Genomic DNA, 18,149 nt, shown 5'->3' on the forward strand with positions numbered 1-18,149 from the left:
CTTGGAATAAAACACAGCTCAGTGTGAGTAAGGATGGAAGAATATAATATCTGTTGCTCTGACAATATTCTAACTCTGATTATCATGCACATTTGCTAGATTTGTGGTTTCCTCATTAGTCTAACCTGATCAATAAGCATTTCTGAAATAAGCACATGGACCTTGGTGCTGCAGCATTGAACCAGTTGAATGATGTTAATCACGATGATCTGTCAACTGTTACAGCCACAAAGACCTACACGGTGTCATGGAACTATTTGATGTGCAGTTATTTTGCTATACTTTCAGCTACATTAGGGATTCAGAAAGTTAGGACCCAGAAACACTGAATAGCCATAGCATTGAACAAACCAAACAGTGGTACGTATATAATGTGATTCTTTTATCTTTTTGCAGAGACCTAGCTAGTAGAAAACTTAGCAAGCAGAGAAAGAGTGAATCGAGTGAACAACAGCAAAATTATTACTGAATGAAAACTCACATAACAGTGCTTGACAGTTGCAATTACCTTTGGCCTGCAGCCGGCTGTGAGACTGGCAGATAGCAGCTGGTCTTCTGGTCAGATAGTGCCCTTAGGCATGTAGTTTGGCGAGACAGAAATGTTCTGGAACACCTCCAAAGTGCATCTGACAATCTTGCCATTTCATGTCTGCTGATATTGGAAAATGTTTGGTGACTTACTGCTTTTTCTTCTACAAAGCAAACGGGAGACTGTCATGACTGCATGAATGAGTGGTCATGTGACACCCTATGAACGTGACAACCAAAACGTGGGTTTAGCATACCAAACTTCGGGTTGGGCTTGGGATGAGTTCACAGATTCCTTGATGGACGCTGGCTTAATTCCTTTGTGATGTTGGTAGCTACCCAAGTTCAACTCCTTCATAGTATCTTTTAAATAATGATAAGCATGATCATAGTGAGCAAGACTACAAGTGAGGGTAACACATTTTCTACCCAACCCCGCCATCACTGATATGATTAAGAGTCGTGCATTTACAGAACAACCTACTCAACCTTTTTGCTGTCTCTCTCCTGAAAATATAAAACCTGTCTAAAGTAGCAAAACACATGAGTTCCACTGGTGGAGATCATGCAGGGCCCATTCTAAAGTGAGTTAGCAGGTGCTGTTCAATATTACGGCAGTTACTGGCCTTGTCCCAGCCCATTTATGTAACCGTTAAATGGGTGGAGCCCATCATGTTGCTTTTTGTGGACAGCAAACAGTGTACTGCTAGCACATAACCTTTGATCTCTAAGTAGGAAGACTTGTGGACCAGGGATAAAGTTACCTGATCCTATCTTTCAGAACTATACCCTTGCAGGTGACTGCATGTTACCATATTTCTGTGTCAACCAGTCTCCCTTTTACACAAAACAAACCCTCTTTATGGCCTATGCCAGCCACTCCACACACCATCGGTGCGCAGCCATATTTAGGCTAGCAGTACAACACTGATGTCTCATAGATGCAGTTTCAAAGGGTCAATCTCCCTTAAAATGCACTTATCCCACCATTACAGTTGCCACATACAGTTTATGGACAGTGCAGCATGACACAGAATTTGGGCCGGATGTTTGAAATGTGTATATTAAGGAGAGAAATATGGGTGATAAGTGACAGGGCAGTGGAGTTAAAGAGAGTAAAAAGGATGAGGACTACAATGGTGGAGGCAGATGGAGAAAAATGGAGATGAGGACCAGAGAAAGATGCAGACCAGGGGGAGAGGACTAGCCTCAGAAATGGAGAGGTGGTTCAGAGGAGAACGTCAGTCCCAGCAGATCATCACTGCGGGGTCCAACGCTGAGAGTGCCAGAGAGCCGAAGAGGGCTTGGAAACAGATTTTTTTAATGTCTAATACGCTTCCCTTTTAGTTAAAAACCATCCACTTTTTGCATTTTCAGTATTTTTTCTTAGACAAGGAACCAGGGGAAGGGGATCTGTGTGTATTTTATTACATAACTATTTTTGTGAGGATGCTATTTGCATTTGGGGCATTTGCAACTCTGTTGACGTTTAGAAGAATTTTGGTGGTTGAGGGTTGAGTTTTTTATTTTTTTTTTTATTTCCCTAGCCCTGGTTCAAATTTAAGCATCAACCTATCTCAACTTCATCAATGTATTTATTTGTATTTTTTCCTTCGTCGTAATAGGCCAGATTGTGATTTTCTGGTTCACACTGGGGAGCAGTTACTCCTCTCCTCACCGTAATCCCACTGGTTTCATGTGAGTAACTGCTCATCAGTCTGAATGAGGGGTTTACTACAGACCCAAAGTTATTTTAATAGGGATTTTTACAGTGTAGCATAACCTTATTTAACTCTCATCTTTCAACTGGAGAGAGCATGTTTCTCAATGTGTGCTGAAATCTAGGCCTTTCTTTTGTGACAGATGTTGGCAGTGCCGTTTCTGCAGCATATTTACTGAAGTTTTCATGTGCTGAAGTGTTTTTTTTTTATATTCTCTTTTTTGTTTTTTTGTCAGCAGATACTTCTTTGATTCCAGCAAATTTTCTTGTCCCTTCAGCTCTGCAGGGAGCTCCGACTCACTCTGCATTTCAAATTGATTGGCTCCAAGTTTAAAAGATTCCTGTGGTTTAACACAGAAAGCATGTAATGGGTGTTTGGAAACTGAAAGACAACTTGGAATCATTTTTCTGAACTAAAGTCTTATTCTTTTTTCCTTTTTGTCAATGTGTAGGTCTCGCATGACTTTGCAATCAACTTTAATGAAGACAACCCAGAATGTGCAGGTAACACTCGCATTAAGGAAAGCAGATTGCTGTACTTCTGCCATATGCAAAGTGGCGAGTAATTATGGGAACTTCAGCTTGCAGTGTCCAACATGAGATGCCTGGTTTTTAGAAAGTGCTTAGCATCTACATTCTGAAAATCAGATTGTTTTTAAAGTGTGTCAAGTTGGATACCCAGTAACTGAGGCTCCCAAAATCACAGGACACTTTTTGAAAACTGAGTTTCCAGTGTTTCCTTATTTTTGCCTAGATCCTCAGCTATGGTTAAGGGAAATGCTGCACAGCTCAGGATGATGGAAGATGCAAAGGCAGTCTTTGCACCCCCTTGATCCAAGGCCATGTGTGTGCACAGCCAGTCCCCTGACATAATTTGACTGTTGTAAATCACACCGGCTGCATATGGTGTCAAGGGCTCAGAACAGCAGCTGTGGATCACTGTGGCATAAGACATTCCTGACCATATCCCCTTTCCCTTAGTTACTCTAGTGATGCAGCACAACTTGGTCTCAACACAATGCAGAATTTGGGCCTTTGATTTCTAGCTAATAGCTGAAATTTATTATTGCTAATCATCAGTAGTTAAAGGATAAAATTGTTGATTAGATTTTGATAAATGTGTTGTAGTTATAAGTGATGGGCAGTAATGATTGCTGCTTTTACACTAATATGTAGTGACATAACTTACTGCTTACTTTGTACAAAGTATTGGAGAGAGAGCACACTAGAGATTTAGAATATTTTCATTTTATCAGCAGAGGTGGGAGTATTGAGGGATCCCATGAGAACACATAAGAATGGCCATTCTGGGTCACACCAGTGGTCCATGTAGCTCAGTATCCTGGCCGGTGAAAAGCAAAGGGACGGGAGAGACATTCCATAGTAGTGGTTTGAACTTACCATTGGCTTGTTTATTTTGTTAGTTTTTTGTTATTCATTTTACTTTGTCATGTTCTGTATTTAGGACTCAGTCATCTAATCAATTAACATTTAGAATGCAGGGATATTTAAGACTGAGAGGCATAGGAAGACATGATGCAGCATGGGAATGTCTGAGGGAGACTTTTAAAACCACACTCAAAAAAAAATCTCAGTTGGGCTTATTAAATATAGCTTAGTGGATTATACTCTGATCTCAGGTTTAGAACATGTGGGTTCTAGTCCTACCGGGTGACCTTGCTGGGTGACCTTGGGCAAATCCCTTCACTGCTCTCTGTCCCACTTTCCCTATCTATAATACAAAGATATAATGATGCTTATCTTTTTTGTAAAGCACATTGAGATCTACTAATGGAAATTGCTATAGAAGATCTAGGTATTATTATTATTATTATTCAGTTCTACTTGGTACCATTAAAAATAATGTCCAGTTGGATGAAAGTGAGAGAGAGATCACAGAGCATCCAGTTTAATCATTTGGCGCAACTCCTCATTGCCTGCCACTGACTCTTGATTAATTCCTAAACCAATTATTCTGTGATCTCTCTTTCAGCTTCCTTAAACACCCTAGATTTTAATTGTCAGAACCCCAATATATTCTGTAACAAGCAGGTGCTCCTGGGGGCGGGGGGAAGGTGAAATAAAGAGTGTAAGGGCCCCACTTTTCCCCATATAATTTATTTTATACTTACAAAAATCATAGAAAACACAGCTAGTGTGATAACAAGTTCTTGCCGAATGCTTCTTGGTGCAGACCAATACACTGATGACTCCTGTAGTGAAAAAGCATTCTTTTGATTCGTTTAGAAGTAAAAAATGAAATCCCGTTTTGTACGTGAATAGCAAACTGTCACTGGTCACTAGGGAACACTGACATCAGGATAAAAGTGAGTGCCATTCTATTCTGAATAGTGACTGAGTAAAGATCGCATATCCTTACTCAGAAAATCAGCAGCTAAAATAATTTTTATTGTTTTTTACGCCTATTAGCTTAAAAGTGCTAACACAGCTAAGAAAGTAGGAACTGGATTATTTTCTTAGTTGTACATGAGCAGAATTTCTTACTAAGTTCCAATCATTTACACCCTTGCAAACCCATTAAAACCACTGAAAACTCTTAAGGATGCACAGCTGTATCAGAGAGCACCATTTGGCCCGCAGAACCTTTATTATTGGTTTGTCTTGCATGAGATGGAAGGAAACCCAGCTTGATTCTTTGAGTGCACAGTGAGTTTGCAGGCAAGCAGTTAAAAAAAAAAGTTATCTGTAAACTGAGCGCATTTGATATGGAAATAGTTGGGGGTGAACAATAAATATTGAACCCCGTGATGCCATTTTTTACGGAGTCACTTTTTAGAGGAGAAACAAGCTTTCAATACTCTAGGTATTTAAATTCAATGATTTTTGTGCATGCTCACATACTATTTATTGTTTGAGAAAGAAAGATAACTGATAGATTGCAGAGCCTGCAATCTGAGCAATAATCTTTGCTTTCTTTGTGTGTAGATACACACACACGCTCTTTGCATTTTAATAGCATACTTTGTCCAAGGAACTCAAAGTGTATAACAAACCTTTATGAATTACACTGTGAAGTAAGTTGTATGTAAGCTAATAGGGCAGTCTGGAAAACAAAGGGATGTCCAAGGATGACAAACAATCCAAGAGGTAATAAACTTTAAGCTAAAAGAGGCATTTTATTATAATATGACAGGAGAGTAAATATTTTCTGATGGGTATTGCTTGAGGATATATGCAAAAAAAAGGTATGTTTGGTATATAATATGTTCCCCTTTCCTGGTTCAGAGAAACCCTTTGAAATATACCAGACTACATGGGATAGGATTTATTTTTGTGTATTTTAATATCTTTTTATTAATAAATATAATATATGCGTAAACTTTGTTTTGTGTTTTTATCTTAATAAAGTTTGCAGGCCTTAGTGGAAGAGACAATAGGTATATCAGGACCAGATTCTCATCGAGTTTAAAACTGAGTGTTAAGGAAAGGGACCCCCCAGACAAAGGACTTCTGCCCTGCTATGTGATGTCCTATCTAATTTAATCTCTCTGGAGTTACTGGTGAAAAGTTTGTAACATATAATAGTAGGCTTACAATCTAACCAGTAATCACAGCTAGAGTTAAAGAGCATTCTTTTAACTTGTAGTGTTGTAAGTGGCAGGGAAAATAAGCTCGGTAGGTACATAACTGTCTAAAGATCAAGATGTTCTAATCTCCATAGTATTTGTATAATGTAATTCCAGCCTCCTTTGATTTGTTAGGGTTGTTTATTGGGTCACTTTCCACAAGTTCCATTGAGAGTTCCTCTTCAGAACAAGATCAGTTTAGGATCTTAGTGAAATAATGACACTGTTCAGCCTCCTTCTTCAAAGTTCTTCGATCCTTCACTTTCTTACTAACCCTCTAGCCTTGTGCAGTGGGAGTTCTAAATTTTGAAATTACTTCACTTTGCACTAACACACCAGGAAATTCCTGTTCTCAAGGAAAAGGAGCTGAAAATACCAATAGCTGAGCTCCAATCTTTACACAGTGTCTGCAAATACAATTTACCTTGACCTGCCTAAGTTCCCACTTCCCAGAGATGAAAGAAGAGTGACACAATGTCCAAAAATGGCTCCTCCTTCATCAAGACCTGGTGACTGAAGTACATTTTGCTGTAGACAGCAAAGTGCTTTTCTGTTTCTTTTTAGCTTGTACACTTTTTGCTCAGATTGAGATTTAAATTGTGAGAACCATTAGTCAAATTAACCCTGAAAAAAATATTTTTCATAACACCAGGGAAATGTTCAGGTTTCTTGGCAAATGTATTAACAAAGAGGGAGCCTGCTGATAGCTGCTTTGATGAAGCAGAAGTAAAGCTTTCTCTAATAAGAGAGAGAACTGTCAAAGGGGTATCATCTTTTCATCACTAAAGTCTATATTCCTTAAGTATGAACATTCACTGGTGCCCAAGTGTTCACTTAGCATCTATGCTGAAGATGATGAGTCTAATGCATTTGCAAATTGTGCATGTTAACTTTAACAAACTACAGCTAATCCCTGCAAAATGTATACTAAGTGCTGTTAGTAAGGAGAAGAGCAGGGTAATGAATTATATATTACAAAACAGCTACAGGAGGTCAGGGCAACTGGACACAGCTTCTTTGAAACAATTGTGCAAATTCACAACTGTACAGAATAAATTGACTGAGGCAGTTTATTCCTCATGTGCTAGAATTTCACAAATCATTTAAAAATTGATCTAGAGTCTTTAACTTGCAACTTAAACATGGTACCAGATATGTGCTCCTTGTTACTTTCCTTCTTAACTTCCTCTGCTTGCTCATTTTTATATAAGGGATACAAGGAGTCGTTGAAGCGTATCAGAGCTGCCTTCCTAAGCTACAGCTTTATGGGCCGACAAACATTGCTCCCATCATCCAGAAGGTGGCTAAGTCAGCCTCGGAGGAGACTAACACCAAGGAGGCATCGGTAAGAATAGCAGCAAACTGCAAGCTATGCTAGGACCTATTTGTCTTACTATATATTGGATCTTTGCTAGGCAGTCATGATCTGGGTCATTTTGATATATATGAATAATTTCTCAATGCTGCTATATCTTAGCAGCCTCCATAAATGTCTTCACATAAGACAAATACAGGGCCCTGTACTTGACATTTTCTCTGATAAATATTCCCAAGCTCGTTCTAAAACCTGTTTTTTTCCCAATCCAATATAATATAAATTGTGGCTTGATGTCATATCAGGAAAGATTGGACCTGATCCTCAGCAGGGGTAAGCTGGTGTAGATCCCCGGAGGTCAAATGGCTACCATTGGAGCTATGTCCATTTACATCAGCAGGGATCGGACCCAGGAGTCTCAAACCCTTTCTGTGACTAGCTCACATAACTGTGTGAGATGCTTAGATGGGAGGTGCTATAGACATGCACAATGTTGTTATCGCTGTTTTAAACATGGATAAATAATCACACAGGAGAGGCCAAATGATATGCTCAAGGCCCACAGCGAGTTGGTAGTGATAACTGTGCCAGACCCTGACACAATGATCCTTGTGAGCTTTGTCCAGACTTTCATGACAAACATCCCACAGAAAAGACACAGAGCTCCATTCATTGATGGAGCACTCAAATGTAAATCCCTGCTTGCCCACCGTTCCTACTAATTGTCTGTCATTTTTATACAGTGTGGGGCATTTTCTTCATATTACCTGCCATTTTTTTCTGTTTTCACATTCCGTCTTCACCATATTACAGCATGATTTCTGCCAAACCACTTGATAGCCAGTAGATCATTGATGCGATTGCATGAGATGCTTAGATACTAGAGTGATGGGCTCTACAAATGATTAGGAGGCACAGACTTTATTTAGAACGTACTGATTTGTAAGAACAAAAGAGCCATTTTGGAATGAAGCATTAGGGGTTGGCCCTAAATACATTGATCTTAGGAGACAAAGCGTTAAAAAGATGGCCACATCACAGAGCCCATACTGGAAGCTCCTTTGTTTCCCTGGAATCATATTCAACTATGGCTGTAGAATTTTGTTTGCTTTTCCCATCATGAAGTGTTCTGTTGCTTTTAACAGTAGTAAGAAAGGTCTGCACCTCTCCATTTATGAGAAGACCCATGACAGTTTCTTTCAGCTGAAAGACCTAAGTACAGAATTTATTTTAAATGTGATTGAAATGCATTGTACTTATTCTCCCTCTGCCCAGCAGGACTGAAAATGAGGGAGGGAAAATGTGTTAGCACTGTGAAGCCTCATCTACAATTGGCTCTGAAAAATGTGCAGGAATAGCATTGATATTGGAGTCAGAGATCAAAGAAATTCTTGCCTGTCTCTGAGGGGAAGAGGACTGCACTGTATATCATACCAGAACAGATCTGTACAATGGCATCATTGTCATCACCACAGCTAGGGCTTTCCCAGAGTTTTCTTCTTCTGTCTGGTATATCGCTGCAGTGGTGTTCTCCGCGCAACACTGTTTTAAATAGAGTGGTTTAATGCAGAGGAAGATGAATGAATTATGGCATAGTATAGTCCTTAGGGGCTAGACTTCTTAAAAGAATCCACTTAGGGTGACCAGATAGCAAGTGTGAAAAATTGGGACACTTTTTTTTTTCTCGAAGGGGAGGGGGCGATATAGTTGCATACATAAGACACAGTCTCTAATATCAGGACAATCTCGATATTATTGGGACATCTGGTCACCCTAAATCCGCCGGACAGAGTCCATCTAGTCCCAGGACATTACGCTGGGAGTCTGAAGACCTGGGTTTTCTTCTCAGTTCTCTCACTGAATTAGAGTGTTACATTAAGCAAGTTACTTCACCTCTCTGTACTTCGGTGTCCTCATCTACAAAATGAGGATATTAACCCTTAACCACCTTTTGTTAAGGGGCTCTGGATGAAAAAATAAATAGCATAATAAATAGATGTGTAATAAATAGTATTATAATTATATTTTATTCTATTTTCATTTAAAATGTAACTATAATCACTGCTCCATAGTTGAGATGTCCAGGTTGGGAGGATGGCTGCTGACCAAAATATAGAACACTGTGGGCTGTATTTCGCACATTGGGCAAGGAAAGAAAAAACACGTTTATTTTACTTTGCAGCATGACTCTTCAGGAAAAAAAAAATCTCTGTGTATTTTGGTTTTCACACACGAGAGGCAGTGAATGTGTGTGTGTGTGTGTATATATTTTATATATGGATAATATTACAGCTCAATTTTAACTGTATAGTGTTTCTCTGCTTTGTTCCCCCGCACACCGTGACTCAGTTCTACTACTCCCTGTACAGGAATCAGTTTCCTTGTAAAGTAAATGTATAAAGTGCACTCCAGCTGCCTCGCTGTCCAGAAAGGCCCAAGTGAGAGTCATTCTTCCTCATTTATCAAATGAATGTCTCGTATCCCATTTCATCCAGTTCAGTGTAACTCAGAGTAGGGAAAGGAACTGAAATGCACCAAAATGCTTAGTCTCTTTTAGAAACCTGAGAATGACTAAACCTCTCCTCCAGGTTTGACAGTGGATTTGGAAAAGTTCCTCATTCTCTCTCCACTCCCAAGTCATATTTCCTCTCCTGGAGGAGCCCCTGTCATGCTCCTGGACAAACTAGGAACCCTCCCCATGCATTATTCCTTCCCTGAGTGCCAAGAGATGGTAAGCCAGCCTCCACTGGGCAGAAAGCTGCACTCTCCCTTTCTGCCTGACAGCAATGTTGGCTCCCTAAACAGAGCTATTGTGATCTCCATTACAGTTCTTCCCCAGCTTCCGATGCTGGAATGCAGCACCTATCTCCGTCTCTCTTCTCTTTCCATTGGTTCTCAGCAAAAGAGTGTAGTCAGAAACTATCAGCAGAGGAAAGTGAGTCATGTAGGGATCACAACCCAAGGGGGGAGCCAGACCAGTCAAGACTCCAAGCTAAAGTCCTGACACCTGCCATGCTCCTAGCAGCCAGGAATCCACCATTCTCCTCAACATAGTATTCCTCTTGGCTTTCCCCTGGAAATTAGCCAACCCCCAGTTAAAAAACACCAAGATAATCTAGGGATCACCCCAATGGAAGTTGATTCCTATGGGATGCAGTCTACCTCTGAGAACATTTCTTTTTTAAAAACAGACTTTGTCCAAAGCCATGGTTTATGGTTGCCATAAATGTGCATTAGAAAAAGGGAGGAAGCTTAAGATAAAGGTTTATATAACCAATGACATTTTCCCCTGCTCTTCTCTCCATTCGCAACCTGCAGCAATATTTCATCTTGCTGATTCTGACAGACGGCGTGATCACAGACATGGCTGACACCCGGGAGGCCATCGTTCATGCTTCCCACCTGCCTATGTCAGTCATCATCGTTGGGGTTGGTAACGCTGATTTCAGCGACATGCAGATGCTAGATGGCGACGATGGGATTTTGAGGTCCCCCAAAGGCGAGCCTGTTCTTCGAGACATCGTCCAGTTTGTGCCATTTAGGAACTTCAAACACGTAAGACGGATTTTCAGTCTGTTCAGTTATGAGGCTGTGTTTCAGAGGCTGCTCTTACCTTAGGTTGAAACAAGAACTCAAGTGCGCCAGTCCCAGCAAAATGGCAGCGTTTTATTTTGAAAATGAAATAGAATAAAGCTAAGATGCGGGAGAGAGAAGGAAAAAAAGAGAGAGGAGAATAACTATATTTCAATGGGACATTGAGGTGTCTCCTGTTTGGTTACAATTTGAGCCCTCAGTTCTGTATTTCTCAGTTTTTCTCCTCTCATTTGTATATGTCCTGATTTATTTTAAACTTCCGTTTTTCTTCCTTCTCTGTTTGGCTCTTGTCCCTGAGCCCTATAGTATCCCCCAGATGGGTCATTTCCACATAGAGACTGGAATCACTGTGAATTTGAGCTCACCCGGTTTACACCAGATTGTTTCCTTGTCAGAATTCAGCCTCCTAAACCAGCAGACGCAGGACCATCCGTGGGGAGGGCCAGTGATTCCTTGTTGCCTCCCCCCCCAACCCGCACTCCGTCTCCCCAAACTCTGTGTAAGCATGGCACCTTGAATCCACTGCCAGCCACTATTCCCCAGAATGCACCCTTAGGGGATGCAGTGGGTGGGAGGAGATACATTATGAAAAGGGTAAAGTGGACCAGCTTTAACTTACCTGCTAAAACTGAAGGGGGAACATGGCAATGGAGTCAGCCATGCCCTGGCCCCGCACACTCCCATCTCCAGTCACCATCTCCTACATGGTAGCACCTGAAACTCTCGGCATCAGCCCTGACTTTCTTCTGGGTCAGGGAAACTCAGGCACCATGTCACAGAAGCAACTCTCCCACATACAATGAGGCTTCACAGGATCCCATTTTCTTCCTTGTGAGAACGGAGGGTATATTTTGTGTGTGTGTGTGCGCGTGAGCCAACTTTCTCTTATCTGTCTTCAACTATCTCTCCCCTTTCCCTCTTCTGTTCTTTCTCCTGCCTCATTTCTCTCCCTTTCCCTCTTCTTTCTGACAGGTTTCAGAGTAACAGCCGTGTTAGTCTGTATTTGCAAAAAGAAAAGGAGGACTTGTGGCACCTTAGAGACTAACCAATTTATTTGAGCAGAAGCTTTCGTGAGCTACAGCTCACTTCATCGGATGCATACTGTGGAAAGTGTAGAAGATCTTTTTATATACACACAAAGCATGAAAAAATACCTCCTCCCACCCCACTCTCCTGCTGGTAATAGCTTATCTAAAGTGATCACTTTCCTTACAATGTGTATGATAATCAAGTTGGGCCATTTCCAGCACAAATCCAGGTTTTCTCACCCCCCTACCCCCGCCCCACACACACACAAACCCACTCTCCTGCTGGTAATAGCTTATCTAAAGTGACCACTCTCCTTACAATGAGTATGATAATCAAGGTGGGCCATTTCCAGCACAAATCCAAGGTTTAACAAGAACGTCTGAGAAGTGAGCTGTAGCTCATGAAAGCTTATGCTCAAATAAGTTGGTTAGTCTCTAAGGTGCCACAAGTCCTCCTCTTCTTTCTCTGTCTCTCCCCTTTTTCCTTCCTACTTTAGAAAACTGTTTCCTGTCTTTTAGCAGCAAGGAGCCTTGGAACCATATTTTCACTATTTAATTCTGACTAGTTCTTTCCACTCTACTGTATCCTATTAACTGAATTTCTTTTTCTTTGTGGAATAGACCTTTCCATGCAGCTCCTATGTACTAGTGAACCACAGTTCTAGATTTATCTCCACCAAAGGTTATGTTGATTTTAGGATTGTTGAGGGCCTATTACATCTGTGGGTTGTTCTGTGTCTTCAAATACGTGTCTCTTGCTTACATTTTGTTGCCCTCTGCTTTTTTTATTACCACAAGGAGATTCTCAATTCATCTTCTCCTCTCCCAAATCTCATTCTGCCACATTTTAATGAGAAACACACCTCCCTCCTACATCCATAAGGTCCCATTGTGACGTTCACCCCAATCTCACCGAATAACCTGGTTTCTCTCGCCTCTCCAGCTTTAGTTTGGGGTAAATTTAGACTCTGGGAGGCGGATCCTCAGCCAGTGTAAACTGTCATAGTTCCACTGAAGTCGTCAGCTGATGATCTTCCCCTGAAGGTGTAGTTGTATCCATTACTTGTCAGCAGTGCTACTACCCCAGCAGTGAAACAGAAGCTTTAACAAGGTGCGATCGTGACCTGCTCCCAATTAAAAATTCCCCTCTACGCTAATCACAGTGTGCAGCTTTTCACATGAGGTGCAGTGTATTGTGAAAGCATTGAAAGGTGAGTTATTGGAGTTGGTACTAGACCTGCTTTTAGTTAGCTGAAAATATGTTTCCATGAGGAACTCGCAAAGCCAGCTTCTTTTTCTGTTTTTAGTGCCATATTGTAACTTTAGGACAGAGCTGAAATCATCCTTGATTGATGCTGACCATTGCAGTTCTTTCTGGACACTGAATAGATCGTGCTGCTGCTAACTTGTGAGCGAGTCTGTGATCTTAATTGCTAATTGTGGGAAATTACAAGTATCTATTGTCTTTAGTAGTTTTAGGTTAACTTTCAGAAATTTGAAAGGGTAGCAATCTTGGAAAGTTATTTCACTCATTAAAAGAAGAGAAACTTGGTCTCTCTCTCTTTCTCTCTAGATATACACAATATTCTCTCCATATCAGAAGTACCCATGTAACTTATAAAGCATGGTATTCAGTCTCTTTTTATTGAGATCTTGAGTGTCTCAACTTAACACTTTAAGGTGCACAGATGCCAATGTAATAGGTGCAAAATAAATGCTTGTGATGATAACCACCTCTTGATGAATCTCTTTATTACAGGAAGTACCCAAGATAATGTTTCTATTAGCAAGGTGAGGTTCCTTACCTGCCTACATTTGGACAATACTAGCCTAACTGAAAATCTACCTCATGAGTCTAATATTAGAATAACTTGTTGGATCACTATAATTACAGGAGAAAGAGGTGAAGTCTGGAAGGGAGAGTCAGTAAAAATGAGCGTATAAAATCAATCCCTCGGGGAGGTCTTGATTCAGAAATGCACTTAAGCATATTCATAACTTTCAGCACATAAATAGTCTCATTTAAGTGATTGGGATTACTCACAAGCTTAAAGTTAAGCATGTGCTTAAGTGCTTTGCTGGATCAGGATTTCTCAAGGAAGTGAGTATTGTCCTTTGCTAGTGTTCACAGTCATTTTAATACCAACAATATAATTTCATTATGAAGGCCGAGTGTTATGAGGTGCTAAGCTATTCCTGCATGTTGTCACTTAGCACCTTCAAGGATAAGATTTTTATATTTATAAATTCTTCAGCGCAGGGACCTTGCCTTCTAGACTAGTCTCTCAAGGGTAATGCATACCTTTGATGCTGTAGAAAGAATTATAATAGGGGTGGTTCTTAGCAAATCCTAGAATCATGGGGCTTTGATAACAGCCAGGTACTCACTACAGTTAAAAACAATTGTCCACAAGTATTGTGCATCTTTACTAGATTCCACATTTAGCCTGACTGCTACGGGGTAACATGAAAATAGAGAGAAAAAATGTTTTCTGGACTGAACTGAATTTCTGTCCTCCAAAATTATCATCATCCAAATATTTGTGTGTCATTATCTAACAAAAGCAGAACAGTGATGCCCATGAACAATTGCCAAAATGTATAAGAATATGAAAATCTCGTAATGAATGGCATTCTGCTACGGAGATTTTAAGCATTGAATTTTTCAGCCTTTTGGACTCATGATAGATGCACCATGCACAAATCTGATGCAGCCTGTGGATCATTTTCCATTTTCCATTGTGTTTAATCATAAAGCCTAACAACTGTGACTTAATAACACATATCACGGAAGAGTGTGCAAAGCCAAGCCCCTACCTCTGCAAGGAGCAATGTTTTGTACTATGCTTTGTAATTAAAGATTAGGCATGGTGAGCCTCTAGAACTGAATCAAAGTAATTTGTAATATATACCAATTATCATCAGGGGGAAGTATTTTCCCACTGCTGGCTGAATTGATTGTTGTGTATTAACCATCAGTTGAGAAGTATTCATCTTGAGTTGTTTGTTGCTACAATGCTGTTCAAGCATATCATTAAATGCAGGAAAAATGTTATAGGGAAAATTAATTTCTCATCTGTGTTAAACTCCTATGAAGAATAACTCTTATTTGTTATTGTTGATGCAGTGCCATTGGAGTGCATGTGCTTTACAGACCAAAGACATAAATAAGGTGTTATTCTCATTTACACAAATGCCTCTTTACACCACTTTGGCCTTAAAGTGGGTGCACGTTGCCAGAGCAAGGAGAATCATGATCCATACACTGAGAAACTTACCAGCTAACGCCCCAATTCTGGAATGAGATCCACTAGAATGGACTCCTGCTTCCAGGCTTGCCCCACTGAAGTGAATGGGGCTCTGTAATGTGAACCCACAATATAGGGTGTCAAGGTTCCTTCCCCACTCTGAACTCTAGGGTACAGATGTGGGGACCTGCATGAAAGACCCCCTAAGCTTATTCTTACCAGCTTAGGTTAAAAACTTCCTCAAGGTACAAACTTTGCCTTGTCCTTGAACCCTATGCTGCCACCACCAAGCGTGTTAAATAAAGAACAGGGAAAGAGCCCACTTGGAGATGTCTTCCCCCCCAAAATATCCCCCCAAGCCCTACACCCCCTTTCCTGGGGAAGGCTTGATAAAAATCCTCACCAATTTGTACAGGTGAACACAGACCCAAACCCTTGGATCTTAAGCACAATGAAAAAGCAATCAGGTTCTTAAAAGAAGAATTTTAATGAAAGAAAAAGTAAAAGAATCACCTCTGTAAAATCAGGATGGTAAATACCTTACAGGGTAATCAGATTCAAAACATAGAGAATCCCTCAAGGCAAAACCTTAAATTACAAAAAGACACAAAAACAGGAATATACATTCCATTCAGCACAGCTTATTTTCTCAGCCATTAAACAAAAGAAAATCTAACGCATTTTTAGCTCGATTACTTACTAACTTAACAGAAGTTCTGAAGGGCATTCCTGACCTGGTCCCAGCAAAAGCATCACACAGACAGACAGACCCTTTGTTTTCCACCACCCCCCCCCCCCACCTCCAGCTTTGAAAGTAACTTGTCTCCTCATTGGTCATTTTGGTCAGGTGCCAGCGAGGTTATCCTAGCTTCTTAACCCTTTACAGGTGAAAGGGTTTTGCCTCTGGCCAGGAGGGATTTTATAGTTCTGTATACAGAAAGGTGGTTACCCTTCCTTTTATATTTATGACATAGGGTCCATTTACAGAACTGATTCTTTCGTTAAATAAAACTGGATCTGACACTAGCAGAGAGAAGAGGTGATGATGTGGTGGGGCAGGAGTATTGGTATTTAATGATTTTCAGAAGTATCGAATGCCAGTCCCCACCCCACGCTGAAGTCAATAAGGGCTGCTTTGAAAACTGAGCCATGCAAAGTCCTGTGGATTCTTGGTTTTGCATTGTATATGTTTTGTTCATTCTTTTACCTTTCTGTTCTTTGTATGAGTCTATTTGTGTTAATTTAGCCTGGACGTGGCGGTCAGTGTAGTAACAGCTCTTGCGTATTTGGGGTGGCATTTTCCAAAATTCTCAGCCCTGGCCTAAATTTGCTGCTCTTCCACTAAAGTCAATAGGTGTTTTCTATTGATTTCAGTGGGAGCAGAGTTAGGCCATTGCTGAACAGTGTGAAAATTCCACATTTGTCCTTCAAAAGGGATTAATACTGAAGGGCTTTGTAACTTTTTATACCTGGAAAAAATATATGTACGTGTGCTGTCACCAGAAGGGTTTGTTTTGCCTTCTCTGTTTGTTTACGCAGAAGTGTCTCGTGCATTTGAACACTTGACTGTCTCTGCAGATTTCAGTTCAAATGTCATAATGTGAAGCTATTTCCCTTTTATGTGTTTACTGTTTTAATTTTTGGTACATTACCAGTAAAGTACAAGAACTCAAAATGCAGATATTAATTTTGCTTCCTCTAAAAATTTATGCCTGTATTTCCTCATTATTTATATACTTTGTTACTATTAAATTAATCTAAATTAACTGCATTTTTTCTGTACCTTTGGATTGGCATGTTTATAAATATAAGTAAATGCACAGTATACTTCCTATATGAATCAAATTCTAAATATCTGGTGGGATAAGCATTTGAACCAATGACAGAGAGGAGGAGAATAAATCAGGGGCGGTAATTTGTTCATTTCCGACAGTGCAGCTTATACCGTGAACCTAAAATATTACCTAGAAAGAGTGACGAGGGGAAAATCTATTAGCCAGAGAAAATAAGTTAAATATCCAAGGACTACAGCCTTTGAATATTCCCTTGCAAGAGTTGCCTTGCTTAAGAAGAGAGAGTCAGGCACCTGTGCTTTGCTATTGCTGTCAGTTCAGTAATGCTTGTACCTGATTTAGAGCCCACTCCAGTTCTGTTCAAGTCCATGGGAGCCTTTATGATGACATTAATGAGAGTTGGATCAGGCCCCTTAATTAGCATTCCTTGTCAAAACTAGAGGAGGACTGGAAATAGGCATATTGAAAAGCAGGGTAGGGTTGGCCCCTTAATGCGTGGGTAGACCAGCGGGACTCTGTTTGGGCACAAGGGTCTGCCCTCCGGCTCTAATGTCAGGATCGGGCCTTGGTTTGTCAACTTAATAACAACCCCACAATATGCACGGATATTTCCTCTGCTGTCAGCCAGGATGTTTCAAGATGTCCTTGGCAAAATCCTACTGTATTTACAATAAAGAATTGCGATCATGTATGCCAGCCTTTTCTCAGGGTAGCAATCTCTAATGACAATGTGTGGCCTGTGCACGTGCAGAGGGTCACAGCTATGGAATCTCTCTGCATTTAAGGATCGTTGAGTGAAAATATGTAGCACCTGCAGAGACACGGCCACTAGGTTCGACCCGTAATTCAAATTTGGGTTGTTTTAAGGCTTCAAGAAGCCTATCAGTGAAACGTTTTTCATATTTGTTTCGATTTCAATAAAAACATTTTTATTTGAATTTAAAACTTCCCCCAGAACTTAAACAAAGGCTTCCCTTTCACATGGTTGACTTTGAACTCAGTGGAGTTGCTCACATGTTTAAGGTTAAGCTCATGCATAAGTCTTTGCAGGATTGGAGCCTAAAAACTAAAGTGACCTGAACTCGTTGAGTTTTATTATCTAGACCGCTTAGGAGCGAAGGGTAAGCAAACGTCAGGGATGGTGAAAAGTAAAGTAGTCTTTTCACATTCTTTTAAATCCTCTTCAATTTGACAGTGTTATAGTTAACACAGACAAGAGAATTTTCACCAGGCAATCCCTTTAGTTATGACTTGGCACTCTCATGGACAGCAGTCAAGCAAAAATATACAGTGGTACAGCAATTGCAGTGTAACGTCCTCATCCCACACTCAGAAC

General features: G+C 40.4%; 1 protein-coding gene across 1 annotated transcript in view; it reads left to right on the forward strand.

The window, feature by feature from the left end:
- Positions 1 to 18,149, forward strand: part of CPNE4 (copine 4) — a 257,514-nt gene that overhangs the window by 238,997 nt on the left and 368 nt on the right. Inside the window, exons 12-14 of the mRNA XM_077809293.1 lie at positions 2,701 to 2,752; positions 7,047 to 7,180; positions 10,469 to 10,705. Coding sequence (XP_077665419.1) covers positions 2,701 to 2,752; positions 7,047 to 7,180; positions 10,469 to 10,705 — 423 coding nt within the window. The remainder of the gene's footprint in view (positions 1 to 2,700; positions 2,753 to 7,046; positions 7,181 to 10,468; positions 10,706 to 18,149) is intronic.

Source organism: Eretmochelys imbricata, chromosome 2, assembly GCF_965152235.1.
Source record: "Eretmochelys imbricata isolate rEreImb1 chromosome 2, rEreImb1.hap1, whole genome shotgun sequence".
In the NCBI taxonomy this organism is placed as follows: domain Eukaryota; kingdom Metazoa; phylum Chordata; order Testudines; family Cheloniidae; genus Eretmochelys; species Eretmochelys imbricata.